General features: G+C 39.2%; 1 protein-coding gene across 1 annotated transcript; it reads left to right on the top strand.

The window, feature by feature from the left end:
* Positions 1-2,190: 2,190 nt before the first annotated feature.
* rnaset2l (ribonuclease T2, like) lies at positions 2,191-12,015 on the top strand. The gene is made up of 9 exons (XM_038307976.1): positions 2,191-2,218; positions 2,750-2,947; positions 3,559-3,626; positions 4,244-4,301; positions 4,385-4,452; positions 6,574-6,687; positions 6,787-6,835; positions 7,187-7,261; positions 11,621-12,015. The coding sequence occupies exons 2-9, from the start codon at positions 2,756-2,758 to the stop codon at positions 11,822-11,824; spliced, it is 828 nt and encodes a 275-aa protein (XP_038163904.1). The 5' UTR covers positions 2,191-2,218; positions 2,750-2,755; the 3' UTR covers positions 11,825-12,015.
* The last annotated feature ends 2,889 nt before the right edge of the window (positions 12,016-14,904 follow it).

Raw genomic sequence — 14,904 nt, 5'->3', positions numbered from 1 at the left:
CATCAGAGACCCAGCGCTATATAACCTGCCTTCAGACCTTGCTTCAACGCCGCAGTGTTGATCTAGTTTGGTTAGCGACCTGAGCCTAGTAAACCTGAGAATCTTAGCTATCTCTTGGTGAGATAAGATTCTAACTCTTCCTTGTTTTTGCCTCACAGGAATCCTGTCCCTCCTTGAAGCTCTGGATGAGCTTAACCTGCCGAGCCTACCCTCGTGAGCCAAACCTGAAGACTCTTCTGTGGATTCCCCTGCAGCTCTTGGCTAAGAGCTGGAAACTCAAATCAAGGTCTGCCCTCAAAGTCAGAAGTAAGACGCTGAAGCGATTATTGAACTCTGCTGAACAAACAGTCTCTGGACCCAACAGTTTCCTCTCTCAAAGAGAAACCCGGACTCCTTCAAGGTATTCCTCAGAAATATCTAAGACTCATAACTCATCAGTCCGTTTGCTAACTGAACTGTCATCCCTGCAGACTCCAGTGAACCTGCCCCCAGACCAGTTCCAGTACCAGTGCAATATTCATGTGCTTGTGTTTCAATAAACCTTGTTAAACTTTTCATCAGCCTCCGTGTGTGTTCTGCATATTGGGTTTACTCTGTAACCAATCATGACAGTTGTCTTTGCACCAGTCCACCAGCTGCTCCACCTCCTCTCTGTAGTTCTGGCCGTTGTCGTCTCTGATGAGGCCCACCACCGTGGTGTCGTCTGCAAACTTCACGATGTGATTGGTGGTGAACCTGGAGACACAGTCATGTGTCATCAGGATGAACAGCAGGGGGCTCAGGACGCAGCCCTGAGGGGAGCCTGTGCTCAGGGTGATGACATCAGAGGTGTTCTGTCCAACCCGGACTGACAGAGGTCTGTTGTTGATCAGGCTACATGCTGCTTTTACTCAGCATGAACAAAAATCTACATCTAATTAAAACAAATGGTATGAATTTAATAAATAATAAATTTAAAAAGGATGCAAATATAGGGATAAATGTGAGAAATAAAAATAGTCAATAGTCAAACCCAAATGCACTAGAAGTAGAAGGTGCATTAGAATACAGCTGGATCACCAGCTCTTTCCAGGTTCCTCTTGAAAAAGAGATTTTATTCTTGGTAACTTCTTTCCAAAGTTAGATAAAGATGGTAATAATAAGTGGTTTATAACTAACTTTTAAACAACATATGTAAAAATAGCCAAAAGGCAAACAAAAACAACAAAAACCAACACAGGCAGTACTCGAGTTTAGGGTGGATGAGGGGGGGAATGGCATTCCCCTTCTTAAAAAAATCTTAAAAATCATCCCCCGTCCTAAATGCATCCCCTGAGTAGCCTGAGCAAAATAAATAAAATCAAAGAAGTGGCTTACCATGACTATACTGGAAAAGCGATCTAGAAATAAGTAAAAATGTCTTAAATTATGTGTATTTACCCTTACCTTGAGTAGGCAAATGAGCTGTTTTGCCAATGGAATGAGTATTTTTTACACTAAATATAAGATATTTAGATAAAATGCACTTGAAATAAGGCAATGCAATTGTGTTTTTTCATTTTAAATGTAAATTGTCTTGTTCCATTGGCAAAATGTCTCTTTTAAGAACAAATGCAAAAATTGACTTATCTAGATTAAGATTTTTGCTGATAACAAAAGCTGATCCCAGTGGGAAATGTGTCCTCTGAATTTGTCTCTAACTGTGTAGGGGCAGTGATAGCCATGCCAGTCCAGGGACTGACTCCAGTTCTATTGTAAGGTGCTTTGGTCAAGGTCAATGACCTGCATACCTGTAACCTTAACAACCATACCATCCCTATTGCTTTAGGTTAATAGAATATATGAATTAGGCTATGTATGCTTCCAAAAATAAAAAAAATTCCACCATCCCTCTTTTTCTACAAATAGACTCCTAAGTATTGACAGAATAACAGTGTTATGGTTGCTGGCAGTGGGAGCACGATGGGGACCCATCAGCATAGGACCTCACACAGCGTCGGCCCGGGTCTTTTGGTTCGTGTTTAACAGGAAATATGAGTTTTGTTTTCTGAGAAAATGTCACAGAAAGCATTTGTTTTTAGCATCCGAGAGTGGCGCCGCTGCTGAGGTGAAAGCAGAAGTTCTGCTATGACCTGAACCAGAGAGGTGGAGCACACAGACAGCTAAACATATCTGCGACAAATAATGTTTCAGTTCTTCATCTACAGAGAAACAGACGGCAGCTCTGTTCACGCGCCTGGTGAGTTTTCTTCACCCTTTCTTCACAATCATGAACAAAACTGCAGATTTTAAACTAATTTCATGAATAGATTTCCTCCAGTTGCTGCAGATAGAATCCGAATCAAACCTCCTGAACCACCTGTTTTATTAACCAAAGAAACCGGAAGACCTGCAGATCTGACTCTAGACAGAAAATTAGGTTGGATCAGAATTTTTATCAGGACTACTGGTAAAATGATTCCGTTTATATGTTGTGACAGAAACAAATACATTAATTGAGTGGCAGCCGAATGGTTAGGGCATAGAGCTTGGACTCCTGAGGTTCTGAGTTTGAGTCCCACTCCTACAGACTGCCACTATATGGGTCTCGCTGATGTATCTTATTTGTTAAAAAAGCTAATTAAACCACAAAGTCTTTAAGCATGGGCCCGGTGTGAAGTCTATTACACAAATAAACAGATTAGACCCAGCAGATCTACAGGGGTATGAATACTTCTGGTTGTGAATAACTGCATTAAGTTTTCAGAAATGAATGGTTTTCATCCTGCAGACCGAGATGTGTCACTCACTGCTGCCCCTGCTGGTCACCCTGAGTCCTGCGCTTATCATCCTGCTGCTCCCAAATGTCTCAGAAACCCAAGAAGTAGAACTCTGGGAGGACTACAAATATGGCCGCCACAGCTCTGAGCATAACTGCAGCTGGAAATGCATGCTGTTCACCCTGCAGTGGCCGGGGGGCTTCTGCCAGGTGAGCATCATCATCATCATCATCATCTTCACTACAAACAGAGAGAAATTCAATTCAATTCAGTTTATTTATATAGCGCCAAATTCACAACACATGTCATCTCAAGGCACTTTACAGTTCAACCAGATCATACAGTCAAATTAATACAAAGTTTTCTATCTAAGGAAAACCAGAAACATCCCTGTAAAAAGTTGTTCCTTAAATAGTTTTCATGGGAATCCCATGCATGAGGTCAGATGTCTTCAGAAGAAGTCTTCACTTGTTTTCATCCTAAAGGTGTTCTGTTAAGGTCACAAGATCTTTTTGGACCTTGGTCTGCAGCTGTTGTGGAACCAGGATGGAACAAGAAGGAACAAACTAGATTTATTTCCATAATGTTGTGGGTGTGAGTTTGTGCAAACATAATCGAGTTAGCAGGTCTGGAGCAACTGACTGGCTGTTAGCAGTTGACATGTTAAGGAGGCTTCATTTAACTCCATTTAATGACGAGGCAGAAATGTTAACATTTTCTTTACACCAAACTTCCTCCTTTTTACATGCATTTAAAACAACAAAGATGTGAAACTTGTGTTATGTGTGTTAACATGTTGTTTTTAATCTGTGTCCTTCAGTCTCTGTCCAAAGAGACTCTGTGCAGGATTCCTCAGAACATCAGCAGCTGGACCATCCATGGCCTCTGGTACCCATCATACACTCACCTTTAGTTACTAACTGATCAATTCTGCTGGTTAAAGCAATGTTTTCATTTAATTTCCTGTTTAAAATTGTTTTATAACTAGAGTTGCACCAATACCGATACCGGTATAGGGTGGTGAAGCAATCCAGAACTAAAATTTTAGTGTCTGTATAGGCGAGTACCAACAAATAGGGCACTGATACCATTTTAAGAGGCAAAAGTTTATTCAACTATTGTCACCCATTCCAGGTAGGGGATAAAAAGTTCTACTGGATTCACTTTGTATTAGTCTTTTTCCTGCCTCACAAAGGTAGGCAGCAGCTTGACAAAGCCATGATGGCAATTATTTTACATCCAGGTAGTATGCAGTTCTTCATATACACACACACATCAATTTCAAACAGATGGTATCAGTATCGGCCAATACTGCACAGTCAGGTATCGGGTATCGGTATCGGGTCCAAAAAATGGCATCGGTGCAACGCTGTTTATAACACTGATGAGTAATTTGTCAACTTTACTGCAGGTGTTTAATGAATAAAGCTGAGTTAAGTATAAATACTGAAATCAGAAAGGAATCGTCAGCCTGTGCCTTAATCTGTCTGTTTGCTGGTTTCCAGGCCTCTTCATGTTCAGCGGTGCTGCAGCTGCTGGCCGATGTTCCGCTCTGATGTCCAGGTGATTCTCCACCAGAGTCAGGTTTCCTGATTTAGAGACACAGTTCACCTCAGAAACATCAACATCGGCTTCATTTCTTCCAGGAACTGGAAGGGGAGCTGCTGGATTACTGGCCATCGCTCCTGAAGACCAAAACATATTTTCATTTCTGGTGAAGATCACTGCTTTGCAGATCCAGATCCTGCCTGTAGAGGGCGGTGTTTCTGTAATTTAAATCTCTGTCCATAGGGAGTGGTGTTTCTGTAGCTTTTGATCCACTCAGTAGAGGGCAGTGTTTTTCGTAGTTCCTGTATTATCCAGTAGAGGGCGATGGTAAGTGTCCACATTATTTAGGCAATTCAGATTAAGCCTTTCGGTGTGTTCGGATTTGGAGGCTGCATCTTCTGAAGGAGGCTGTGAAAACAGGGAGGCTATTGGATTCACACAGGTCGAGCTTTCTTCAGCTGTTACTGCCCCTCGCTCTGCGTAAACTCTGTCGCCTAGCAACCATAACACACAAAGCAGGCAAAAAATCGTAACTTCAAAATTTCTCACTACAGTTTTATTGCAAATTTCCTTTTTGAGGCGTTTCAGCGGCAATACCGTCATCAAAGATATCCCCTTTCTAGTTCTCACACTGCAGAGATATTGGAATCTGACTTTAAATGTCAGCTAGCGCCATTTGCACAGAGACAGAAAAAAGCTTTTTAATAAACCAAACATTACCCGCCACATATCACTCACTAAGGATTTAAATGAACTATTTTCATTAATTTAAGATGAACCTGTTCACATGTTTTTATTATATAAAACTGCACTTATAATATTCACCACTGTTTGCGCCATTTCCTTTCTTCATCTGAGCACAGAGCAGCCGGCCTGTTTGGCCTTTCAATGAGACTTATGATACGCTCAACATATCCTTCCAACTGGAAAGAATGGCTGCATTTGTCAACTACATATCAACAAATCTTCTACAGTACACAGGCACTAGGACCAGGCGGAAAACCACAGCTCAAACTGAAGCCCACTTCCCTGAGTTTAGAACGCCCACAAGGCCCACCGTCTTTTCTTGTGTGATTGGCTATCACTGCTGTCACTCTGAGAAGCTCACTGTACAAACATCTGAAGCGCTACTGAATCGGGTCTGTGATTGGATGGTCAAACACACTGAAGTTAGTTATATTAAAAAATACTTGCGTCCCCTCCCCCACTTCTGATATCAAAGTTGCATCAGTGCTCCAACATAAACACAGGGTGGATAAACAGGACTAGATTTAAAGTCGTGGGGAAATCATATTTAAATGTCAAATCATTCGCGTTTAGACATGTATATAAATGTACTCTTTATCAGACAGATATTGTCCCAAAAGGTCGAAAATTTCTATTTAAAAAAAAAATCCTATGGGGTTTTATAATCTATGTTTTTTTTTTTATTATTATCTTATGCAGGCCAGTTAGTTATAGGTCAGCTTGTACACCTAAATTCAGCCAATCGTATATTAATGGTCATCTGTCAATCAATTTTTTTCTTTAATAGCATCTTGATTCATATGTCGCAGCTAATATACGCAATGGTTGAAATGAGAAATAAGAATCCTTTTCCTTCCCATTGAGTTCCGTCCCAGTGTTTACGGGGATGGACGTCTGTGTCTTCAGCAGGCGTAGAGCTAACAGAACTGGCAGCGTTGTGAGGCAAGGGCTCAAACATGTACGGCTGGAAGCCTTCTACACCAAACCAAGCTTCTGCCGCCATGGCGTCCTCTTCCACAACATCTTCGTCCCGCTTTCCTCCTCTAAATAAAAAATGTATGACGGAGGAGACTCATCCACGACCTCCGACACTAAACTCTCCTCCTCTTGCATGTTTCCTCTGTCCATAGCGTTCCTTGACAGTGTTGTTTCTAAGTCACCAATTTAGTGCTAATTGGTCCAGGTGTAATTTCCCATTGGGAACCTACTAGCATTAAGTTGCTAACTGGTTAGCAGGGTGCTTCCGACAAACCGGCCACAATCAAACTTGCTTGCGAACCTTCCGCCACAACAATCCCGCCCTCTTGATAAACGACCAATCACATTCACTTTATTCACTTGTGTAAAGTCGTCCACAACTCTGGGGAACAGAAATTATTGGATATATCAATTGATCCACATATAAATAGTTCTTTGCTAAACCGATCTTTAATTTAGAAACACATTTCTACAAACTCAGTTTGATGAAGTTTTTTTATATGGAAACAATAAAGATTTGCTTCCTTTATTAAATGTCGGTGAATATTTTTTTCTGTCTAAGGAGAGAGGAGTGGATCAAACACGGATCGTGCGCCGCTTGTGTTGAAGGATTCAACTCTCCTCTAAAATACTTCCAGATCTGCCTGAAACTACGTCATCAATTCGACATCTACAAGTGAGCATTACGAAAACAACCCCCTGCTGGTCACTGGAGATACTGCACATTTTTGTCACTTTTAGCATCAGAAAGCAAACTTTTACTGTTTTTCTGCAGCCTGCTGGAGGCTGTGGGTATCACTCCATCCTGTGAACGACTCTATAAGGTAAAAGAAATTCCTGAATCCTTTTTAACCATGATTGCACATCCCTTCAGCACAGACTAGCTCATTCATATCATCCCATAAAGGAAAACACATTTTCCTGGATGTATTTTGTTTTTCTTTAAAAAAATTTTGGTGTTGAAAGTTTTATTTCCATCATTTTTTCTTTAAAATGTACTTTCCAACTTCTTCCACTGAAAAACACATTTACTGGTTAAACGTCTGTAGACAGAAGTCTTCAGATATTCAGAGATCCATCCAGATTCGGCAGTTTCCAGTGTTACTGTCACAGCTGAGCGCTGTTGTGGTTATGACTATATTTCTGGCTCTGATTCTCTCCTTCTCTCGGTTTAGGTTGCAGAGGTGAAAAAGGTCCTGCAGCCTCACATTGGAGAAAAACACGAGGTCCAATGTGTCAAAGATGAGCAGGTCAGGTCATCTAAAGAGGTTTTCCTGATTGTTTTCAGAAAAGCAAGCTAAAAAAAAGTCTGCTATAAAACTTAAAGAGAACTTAGTTGGAATGAAACATTAAATAGATTAGATTAGATGAGATTAGATGAGCTTTTTTGATCTCACAGTGGAGCATTTCACTGGTCACATATTGGCATAGTAATTAAAGAAGGTGCACACAAGGAGGAAAAGGTGCATTTTGATGGATGGATCTGACAGATGTGTCCCTTCTGTTATGTGTCTCTGTTCCTGAGGTTTCTTCCAAAACAGGAAGCTACTGTTCTGCTCCAGGAAGCTGAGTCTGAATGTTCAGCTGAACTTTGGAACCTCAGGATGAAGCGAGGCTTTAGGTTCTGTTTAGTGTCAGGAGGCCCGTACTGGCTGCTACTGGCTGTAGCAGTCAGTAGAATCTCCTGTTGTTCAGGTCTGGACTTTGACTAGGCCAGTGCAGCGGCTTAGTTCTTTATCTTCTCAGCCATCCTGTTGTAGCTCAGCTCTTCTGTTTGGGATCGTTGTTCTGTTGATAACCCGGTTTGGACACATTTGATTTTTTTTAGATACTATGGTCTAAAATAAGCCCAAATCATTATTCCTCCCCCTCCGTGCTCCACTGTTATGAAACGTTGGGGCTGATCTGTTTGGCAGGTTTTGGTTCTGATGGTTTCAGCTTTTGCTTTCTAAGGAACAGAGTCTGGAATCAGAACCCAGAACCTTCCTGCTAAGGAACATCCAGGCTTTGCGTTAATGCATGAACAGATCCAGAACCAGAGCATGGTTCATCATTTCAGAGAACTTTGACTTTAATCTTTCCTGTAACTGAATCAGGGCCGGTTTAAACATCACCAGTAGCATCTCCAGATGTTCTTACCCAGAGGTGTGTAGTGGGAAAAAAGTATTCAACTATTCACCCCAGTTAAATAAACAGAGATGGTGGATTTCACTCAGTCGGCACTTTAATCATCATATTTTTGCAAAGAGAGAACAGGTCATCATACAGCCCTTATGGCACAGCATTCAGCCCCATGCTGCCTGGGGAGCGTTCGTTCCTCCTAACTTACAACAATGGAAAAATAGTCAGAGTCAAAACAAATTACAGACACTTTGGTTAAACAGTAACATGTTATGAATAAACCCTGAGAAAGAATCTGATGTTATTGGAAGAAGCTTCTTCTGTCTACAAACAGCCTCACACTGGGGCCTTATGTGGCCTTGCAGGTGAAACAGACTGAATGAAAACTTTCATAGTGAGTAAATAGGATAAATTAATATATAATAGAAGAGAAATCTAAATTTTCCGACAACAGTCCACCCTTTCGATTATAAAAGGATATTATCCTTGTATAATCGATATTAAAAAAAGGAAAATTAATGAATATAAAAAAAACTAAAAACCAAGAGACTAAAATTGTAAATATATGTAAAGAAATCTAAAAACTAAGGAACCAAAATAAAAAAAATAATAAAAAATTGCACACCTGCAAACAAGCCATAGGACAATGTTAAATGATTATAATAGATGGAAAAATCATGGAAAAGATTATAATAGCTAAAATATGTTGCCAATAAATAGAGCCCTGGAATCACATCCTAGTTGGCAAAAACATTTAAGTGTTTTTCACCATGATGACACTTTTCATGGTAAAAGATGAATTTGTTGAAAATGTATATTTTTAATTCTTATCATTATCACACCATAAAGAATCAAAATCTAAATGAGTTATTTTCTCTTAAAATAGGTGCATTTGTTCTTGGATTGAGATGTTCTGACATTTAAAATAAGAATATGCAGATGCATTGTCTTATTACAAGAGCATTTTATCTAAATATCTTATTTTAAGAGTAAAAATATTCATTCCATTGGCAAATCGTCTCATTTACCTACTCAAATTATAGGTAAATATGCTTAATTTAGGAAATTTGTTCTTATTTCTAGATAGTTTTTCCAGTGCAGTTACCCTTTTTGTTTCCCTGGAAAGAAAAAAGGTAAAATCAGTCCAAACAATAGACTCCTTTATGTCTACAAAGTAAAAGTCAAATTATTAACCTGAGCTTCTATATGCAACAAACCTCATAGTAAGAAAAAAAAAAAAAGGACAAATCTCTATGCAAAATGTTAAAATCATAACACAAAGATGTTTCACACAGATTCAGTTCAGCTCTTCAGAATCAGGGTCAGTCAAAGCACACATTAAATGGTAGCTGAGACCCGATCATCAGAGTTCATTCTCTAATCCAGAAATCTCTGCCAATACTGACCATCAGCCATCAGGTGGTCATCTAACACTTGGACTTTATTTTCTATTAAGAAACTAATATCAAACACTCAGATACTAAAATGTCATTAAAAACAACACATTGCACCACATTTCCCTTCTCATTCATGTTGTATAATTAAAAAATCAAAAAGCCAAAGCTGATGTCAGACATCTTCAGGTGGGCGTCTTCATCTTTCTGTTGATTTTGGTCCCTTATGCAGGCGACATTTTGAACGTTCTCTGAAGAACAACTGGTCTTCAACCCATCAGGTGGACTACTGATGTGTTAATTAACCAATCAGAGGGGATTATTCTGCCCCTTTATTCGGATTTGTTTTGTTGAAGCTTTTCCTGGTTCCTTCCTGATGAGCTTTGATCACTTTCTTTTGATGACTTTGAGCCACACCTCCTCGTCCTGAAGGATGGCTGAGATGGTCCTCCATCAGGGTCTCCAGGCACCTTGGTCCCTCTGTAAAGCCGTCTCTAAGGGAAAAAAGGTCTTGTAGGTCATTTTAATGTGTCACCTGTCAGTCCCAGTCTGGCCAGAGGTCAGTGGTCCGGTCCGTTCTGTGGTCCAGAAAAGGGTCGACCCGTCATGAGCTCATGTGGAGGAAAACTGGGAGTCAAAGTTACCAACATGCTGAATTAAGGAGCTGGGAGAAGGACAGATCAGATGTTATCCTACCCTTTCACAAACAATAGCAGATAAAAATAAGTTGATGTAGCTTAAAGAATTTTAGATTAAAATTTGAACTTTGTCACAAATCATTGAATTATTCCGCAATTTCAAACTTACCCAGTAAATTTACTTCCTTAGTGTTGGGTACCCTTTATAACTTCTGCACCTGCAGAATTCCAAACAAACTTCTCCTCAGCAGAGGATGTGTTAATTTGTTTAATCTGTTTCATTAAACTTTATTTGTTGTGATATCAGAACCTCATATCAATCCTTTTTATTGCTAATTTAAACAGCTGTGCATTAACTTTTAATATCTTTAACTCCTGCTTTGGTCAGGGGGAAGAATGAGGTACGGAAACTAGAAACTGTCCTTATTTTACAGTTTAACCTTAATTATTTGTTCACCTCTATTTTCCCAAGACAAAAATAACTACACTATCATTTATTTCACAAATAGACAACAGACAATTCCACAATCCACAAAAAGTCACACAACAAAAAAGACAAACAGAAAGCAAACAAATGGCCGTGATATAAATGATCAAAATATATAATTATGGCATGCAAACCTTTCAGGCCCTTTTCTCTCACTTCAAATGGCCGCTTTTCAGTCTATTTATCCGCAGGTAATTTAACTCTAGTCAATAAACAGCGAACAAGTTACTATTCTGCTGTAAGCCAACCTTGGACAATAGGGAGATCTCTCTGAAGACCTCGTCACCTCTGACCTGAGAATCAGAACACCTTATGGCGCATTTTGCTGCCGTCAAAGTTAAACTTTGAAGGCCCCCCCCCCTCTACCTAAAGCCTGTGGGGGGGTCTTTTTGGGTTCTCGGGTGAAAACTCCTAATCGCCTTTTATGTCCCAAAGGAAAATCTAATTCTCTTACATTTTCATTTCCTCTATTGGGCTCTATTTTGTTTACATTTTCATAAGTCAGAACAACCATCACCTTTTTTTTGTCTTAGTCAGAACCTCAGACATTCATGGCACAGGGACAAAGCAACATACCACAAAATCATGCAGAGATGAAGCTAATCTCTCCGAGTGGCTGCTGTGGAAATACAGAATTTAGTTTGTGACTAAAGCCTGTGCACATTTTACCACTACTGTGTCAGACCATGTTTGGAACCTTTTCTCAATCCAAAGGCCTGATAATAAACTCTCCGTTTTTCCAGCCCAGAAGCCAACATGGGAAAAATAGTTGCTGCTGAATTTTTTTCTTTTAGAGAGATAATTTTTGGTTTAGATATTTAAGGTTGGTTCTAATTTGATCAGAAATTATTATACTATATATATATATGTTTCAACAACAGGTGTTAATCAGAACCAGAAGCAGCTGGTACCAGAAAAGATCCAAACAGAATCTTTAAATTGAATCTCCACCTTCTTCTCCTCCAACAGGACAGACAGGTTCTGTTCCAGGTGAAAGTCCAGCTGACCCGTAACCTGACTGTGGGCTGTGATCACCATGGAGACGGCGATGTGGACCCTGCGGATGGGCCGGGCCTTGGACAGAGACCCTCTGGTGGGCACCCCTGCCCCCCAGACGTTCCTTTCTACTACTACCCTATAAACCACACGGCGCCGTGGCAACCGTGCGGCTGACCCGGCTCCATCAGATGATCCTCAGATTCTCCTGCTCTGTTCTGTTTCAGCTGCTTTCGCTTTGAGTTTGGACTCTGAACCGCTCAGATTAAATGTAAAGTTTTAGCAATGTGAAAAGTGGATTATGGTGGATTTAGTTTTTTTTTTTCTCTAACTGTACTGAACCCAGATGATTAAAGCATAAGATGTCAGCTGGTCCAGTGTTTGATCTGACAGAACCTTAAACACAAACATTTTAGCTGTGATCCCCTGAGAGTTTATTAGATGAAAGAGTTTCTCTCTGAATAGAAACAGGAAATAAAACAAGAGTCCCAGACCTGCAGCATCCACACCGGAAAAACGATCTAGAAATAAGTAAAAATGTCTTAAATTAAGTGTATTTACACTTAATTTCAGTAGGTAAATGAGATAGTTTGCAAATGGAATTATTATTTTTACTCTTAAAATAAGATGATTAGATAAAATGCATTTGACTCCAATTGGTTTTCTTCTTCTTTTCCTCCTTTCAGAGGTCTCTAACACTCCACAGTTTTATGCCTACTTCATTCCGTCGGCAGGAAAAAAGTGGTTTCTACTTTTACTTTTATACTTTAAGTAAATTTACAAGCCTGTACTTTGTTACTTTTACTTGAGTAAAGAAGTTTAATCAGTACTTCCACTTTTACCAGAGTATTTTTTAACACAAGTATCTGTACTTTTACTCAGGTACGGAAAGTGAGTACTTTTGCCATCTCTGCCTGGCAGTAATGAGATGAAGTGAAATAATTCCATAAATGAACCCATATATCTATTTAAAGTTTTTTTTTTTTCTTACCTTCACACTTTTTTTCTTAAATTTCAGTCGTTTGAAATAGTATCATAGTTTTAGGACATTTTCTGTTTGAGAAAAGATCTTATAATAGTTTTATAAAAAACACTTGAAACATTTTAATCGCATTTCAAAAAAAGTGAATACAACCTTTGCAGACGTAGATATTGATTTTCAGAAGCATCAGCTGATCATCGATCTCCCAAAATGAAGAAAATCAGGACCATTAAATCGGTTCAGCCTGACTTTTAATCTGCTGGATCTGGATCCTCTGGATCTGAGTCTCCCTTAACGTCTAAACAGAGGTGTGAAAAGTATTCATGTTTATTACTCTAGTAGAAATCCTGCTGTTTAAAAACACTTTTGTTAAAGTTAAAAAATAAACTTAATTTTCGATTTTTAATCAAGTAAAGTAGAAAAACACAATTTTTAAAACAACTTGAGGTATAAAAGTAATGCAGCTGTTTACTGCACTGCCCTATTAAAGGAAAATTTTGTAAAATTCTGGAAAACAGCTTTGTTCTTAATTTACTTAGTTTTATAAACTGATGGTATTAGTGTAAAATTCAAATTTACATCCTCTTGAAAAATGATTTATTTTGGTATGTGGTGAACAACACGTTGGGGCAGCAACAGTCCAACCACAGATTGTTTGGTTGAAACTAATTATTTTGATGGTTTTTATTTATTTCTGTATACATACCAATAGGCCATAATGAAAATGAGCTTAAATGAAAGTAAACTAAAGAATTTTTATAGTCTATTTTTAAAATATGAGGAGAAGGTAGAGCTAACTGCAAAGAAATGTATGGAAATAAGGTAAAAATTAGAAGTAAAAACTCCAGTAAAGTATAGATAGCCAAAATTCCTACTTAAGGTAGTATTTTTACTTTGTTACTTAGCGCCTCTGTAAATAAACCCATTAACTATTCCTGTTTTTAGCTTCATGCTTTGGTTCTGTGGCCCCATTAAAATAAATACTGCATCCCCGGTCCCTGAGCAAGACCCTAAGCCCTTGATTGCTCCCTGGGTGCTGTACGATGGCAGCCCACTGCTCCCCAAGGGGATGGGTTAAAAAGCAGAGAACGAATTTCCCCTTTGTTGGACAAAACATTGACATTAAAATATGGTCTAAAACCTCATGTGCTCTACAGGAAAATGATCATTTCTCCACCAGACCAGGATGGGTCAGAGATATTTCCTCCAAACCGATAAAATCAGTCGAAAATCTGTTTTTTTATTCACTTCGGACAGTTTTTCCTCTTGTTTGTTTAATCAGTGGATGCATTCCTGTTTGACACATTAGTGGTAGGAGTATGATTACATAATCTGGATACAATTCAACCAGATTATTTACATGGCAACAATTCATAACGTGATATAAAAACTCTTTAGAAACCAGCTGAGTGCATCCAGTCATTGACTTTGCTGGATTCTGTCCTCCAGGATTAGAATGTAGAGACGGTAGATATTCGTTTGCATTTCGGTCTCGATTCTTCAGCAATCCATCACACTGACCATGCATGTGGCGACAGTGCAGAGGAAAAACCATCTTTCAACAGGAAGAAACCTCCAGCAAAACCAGGCTCAGTGTGAGTGGCAACGCGCTGAGACCAACTGGGGTTAAGCAGACGGAAACAGAAAACATCACTTCCTGTAATCCCACCTTGAGCCACTGGGCTTCTACTACACAACCTTTAGTAAAGATTTATTTAAATCCAACAGGAAACATTTTATAACAAGATCATTAGTTACTGGTAAAATTAAACCAAGAGACTCATAATCAAAATGGGAATATTTCTGATTAAAGTTTTTTTTACTCTAAAGGCTGATTTATACTCAGAAACCCGATCGTCTGCATGTGCGTGCAGTAAACGCAAATGTGCCTCTTGCGTTGTGGAATAACATAGCGCAGACCAGCTTCAAAATTGAACAAAAATGGAAAAATATCTGCGACAAGCTCACTGCGACACACTGGTGCTGGAGTATAACCAGGCCTCAACTCCTGTGTGACTAAGCAATATGTGATCTCTGATCCAGAGTGGCTAAAGAGGGTCAGAGAAATTTAACAATCTCTGCAAAGAAACAAACAAGAAAAAGAAATCCTGAGATGTTTTCGTTTTGGGATGGATGGATCATTTTTGGAGCTCTCTGAAGGCTTAGAATGTTTCCTAAATCATTAACTTGAAATTCTATCAAAAACCTTGAATTAGGAAATTCCAACACATCAGAGGCATCAGTTTTCTGAATGTTCTTGATGGATGCGGCCGTG

Source organism: Cyprinodon tularosa, unplaced genomic scaffold, assembly GCF_016077235.1.
Source record: "Cyprinodon tularosa strain WSP-4 unplaced genomic scaffold, ASM1607723v1 ctg625, whole genome shotgun sequence".
NCBI lineage: Eukaryota > Metazoa > Chordata > Actinopteri > Cyprinodontiformes > Cyprinodontidae > Cyprinodon > Cyprinodon tularosa.
This window is presented reverse-complemented; position numbering and strand designations above follow the sequence as displayed.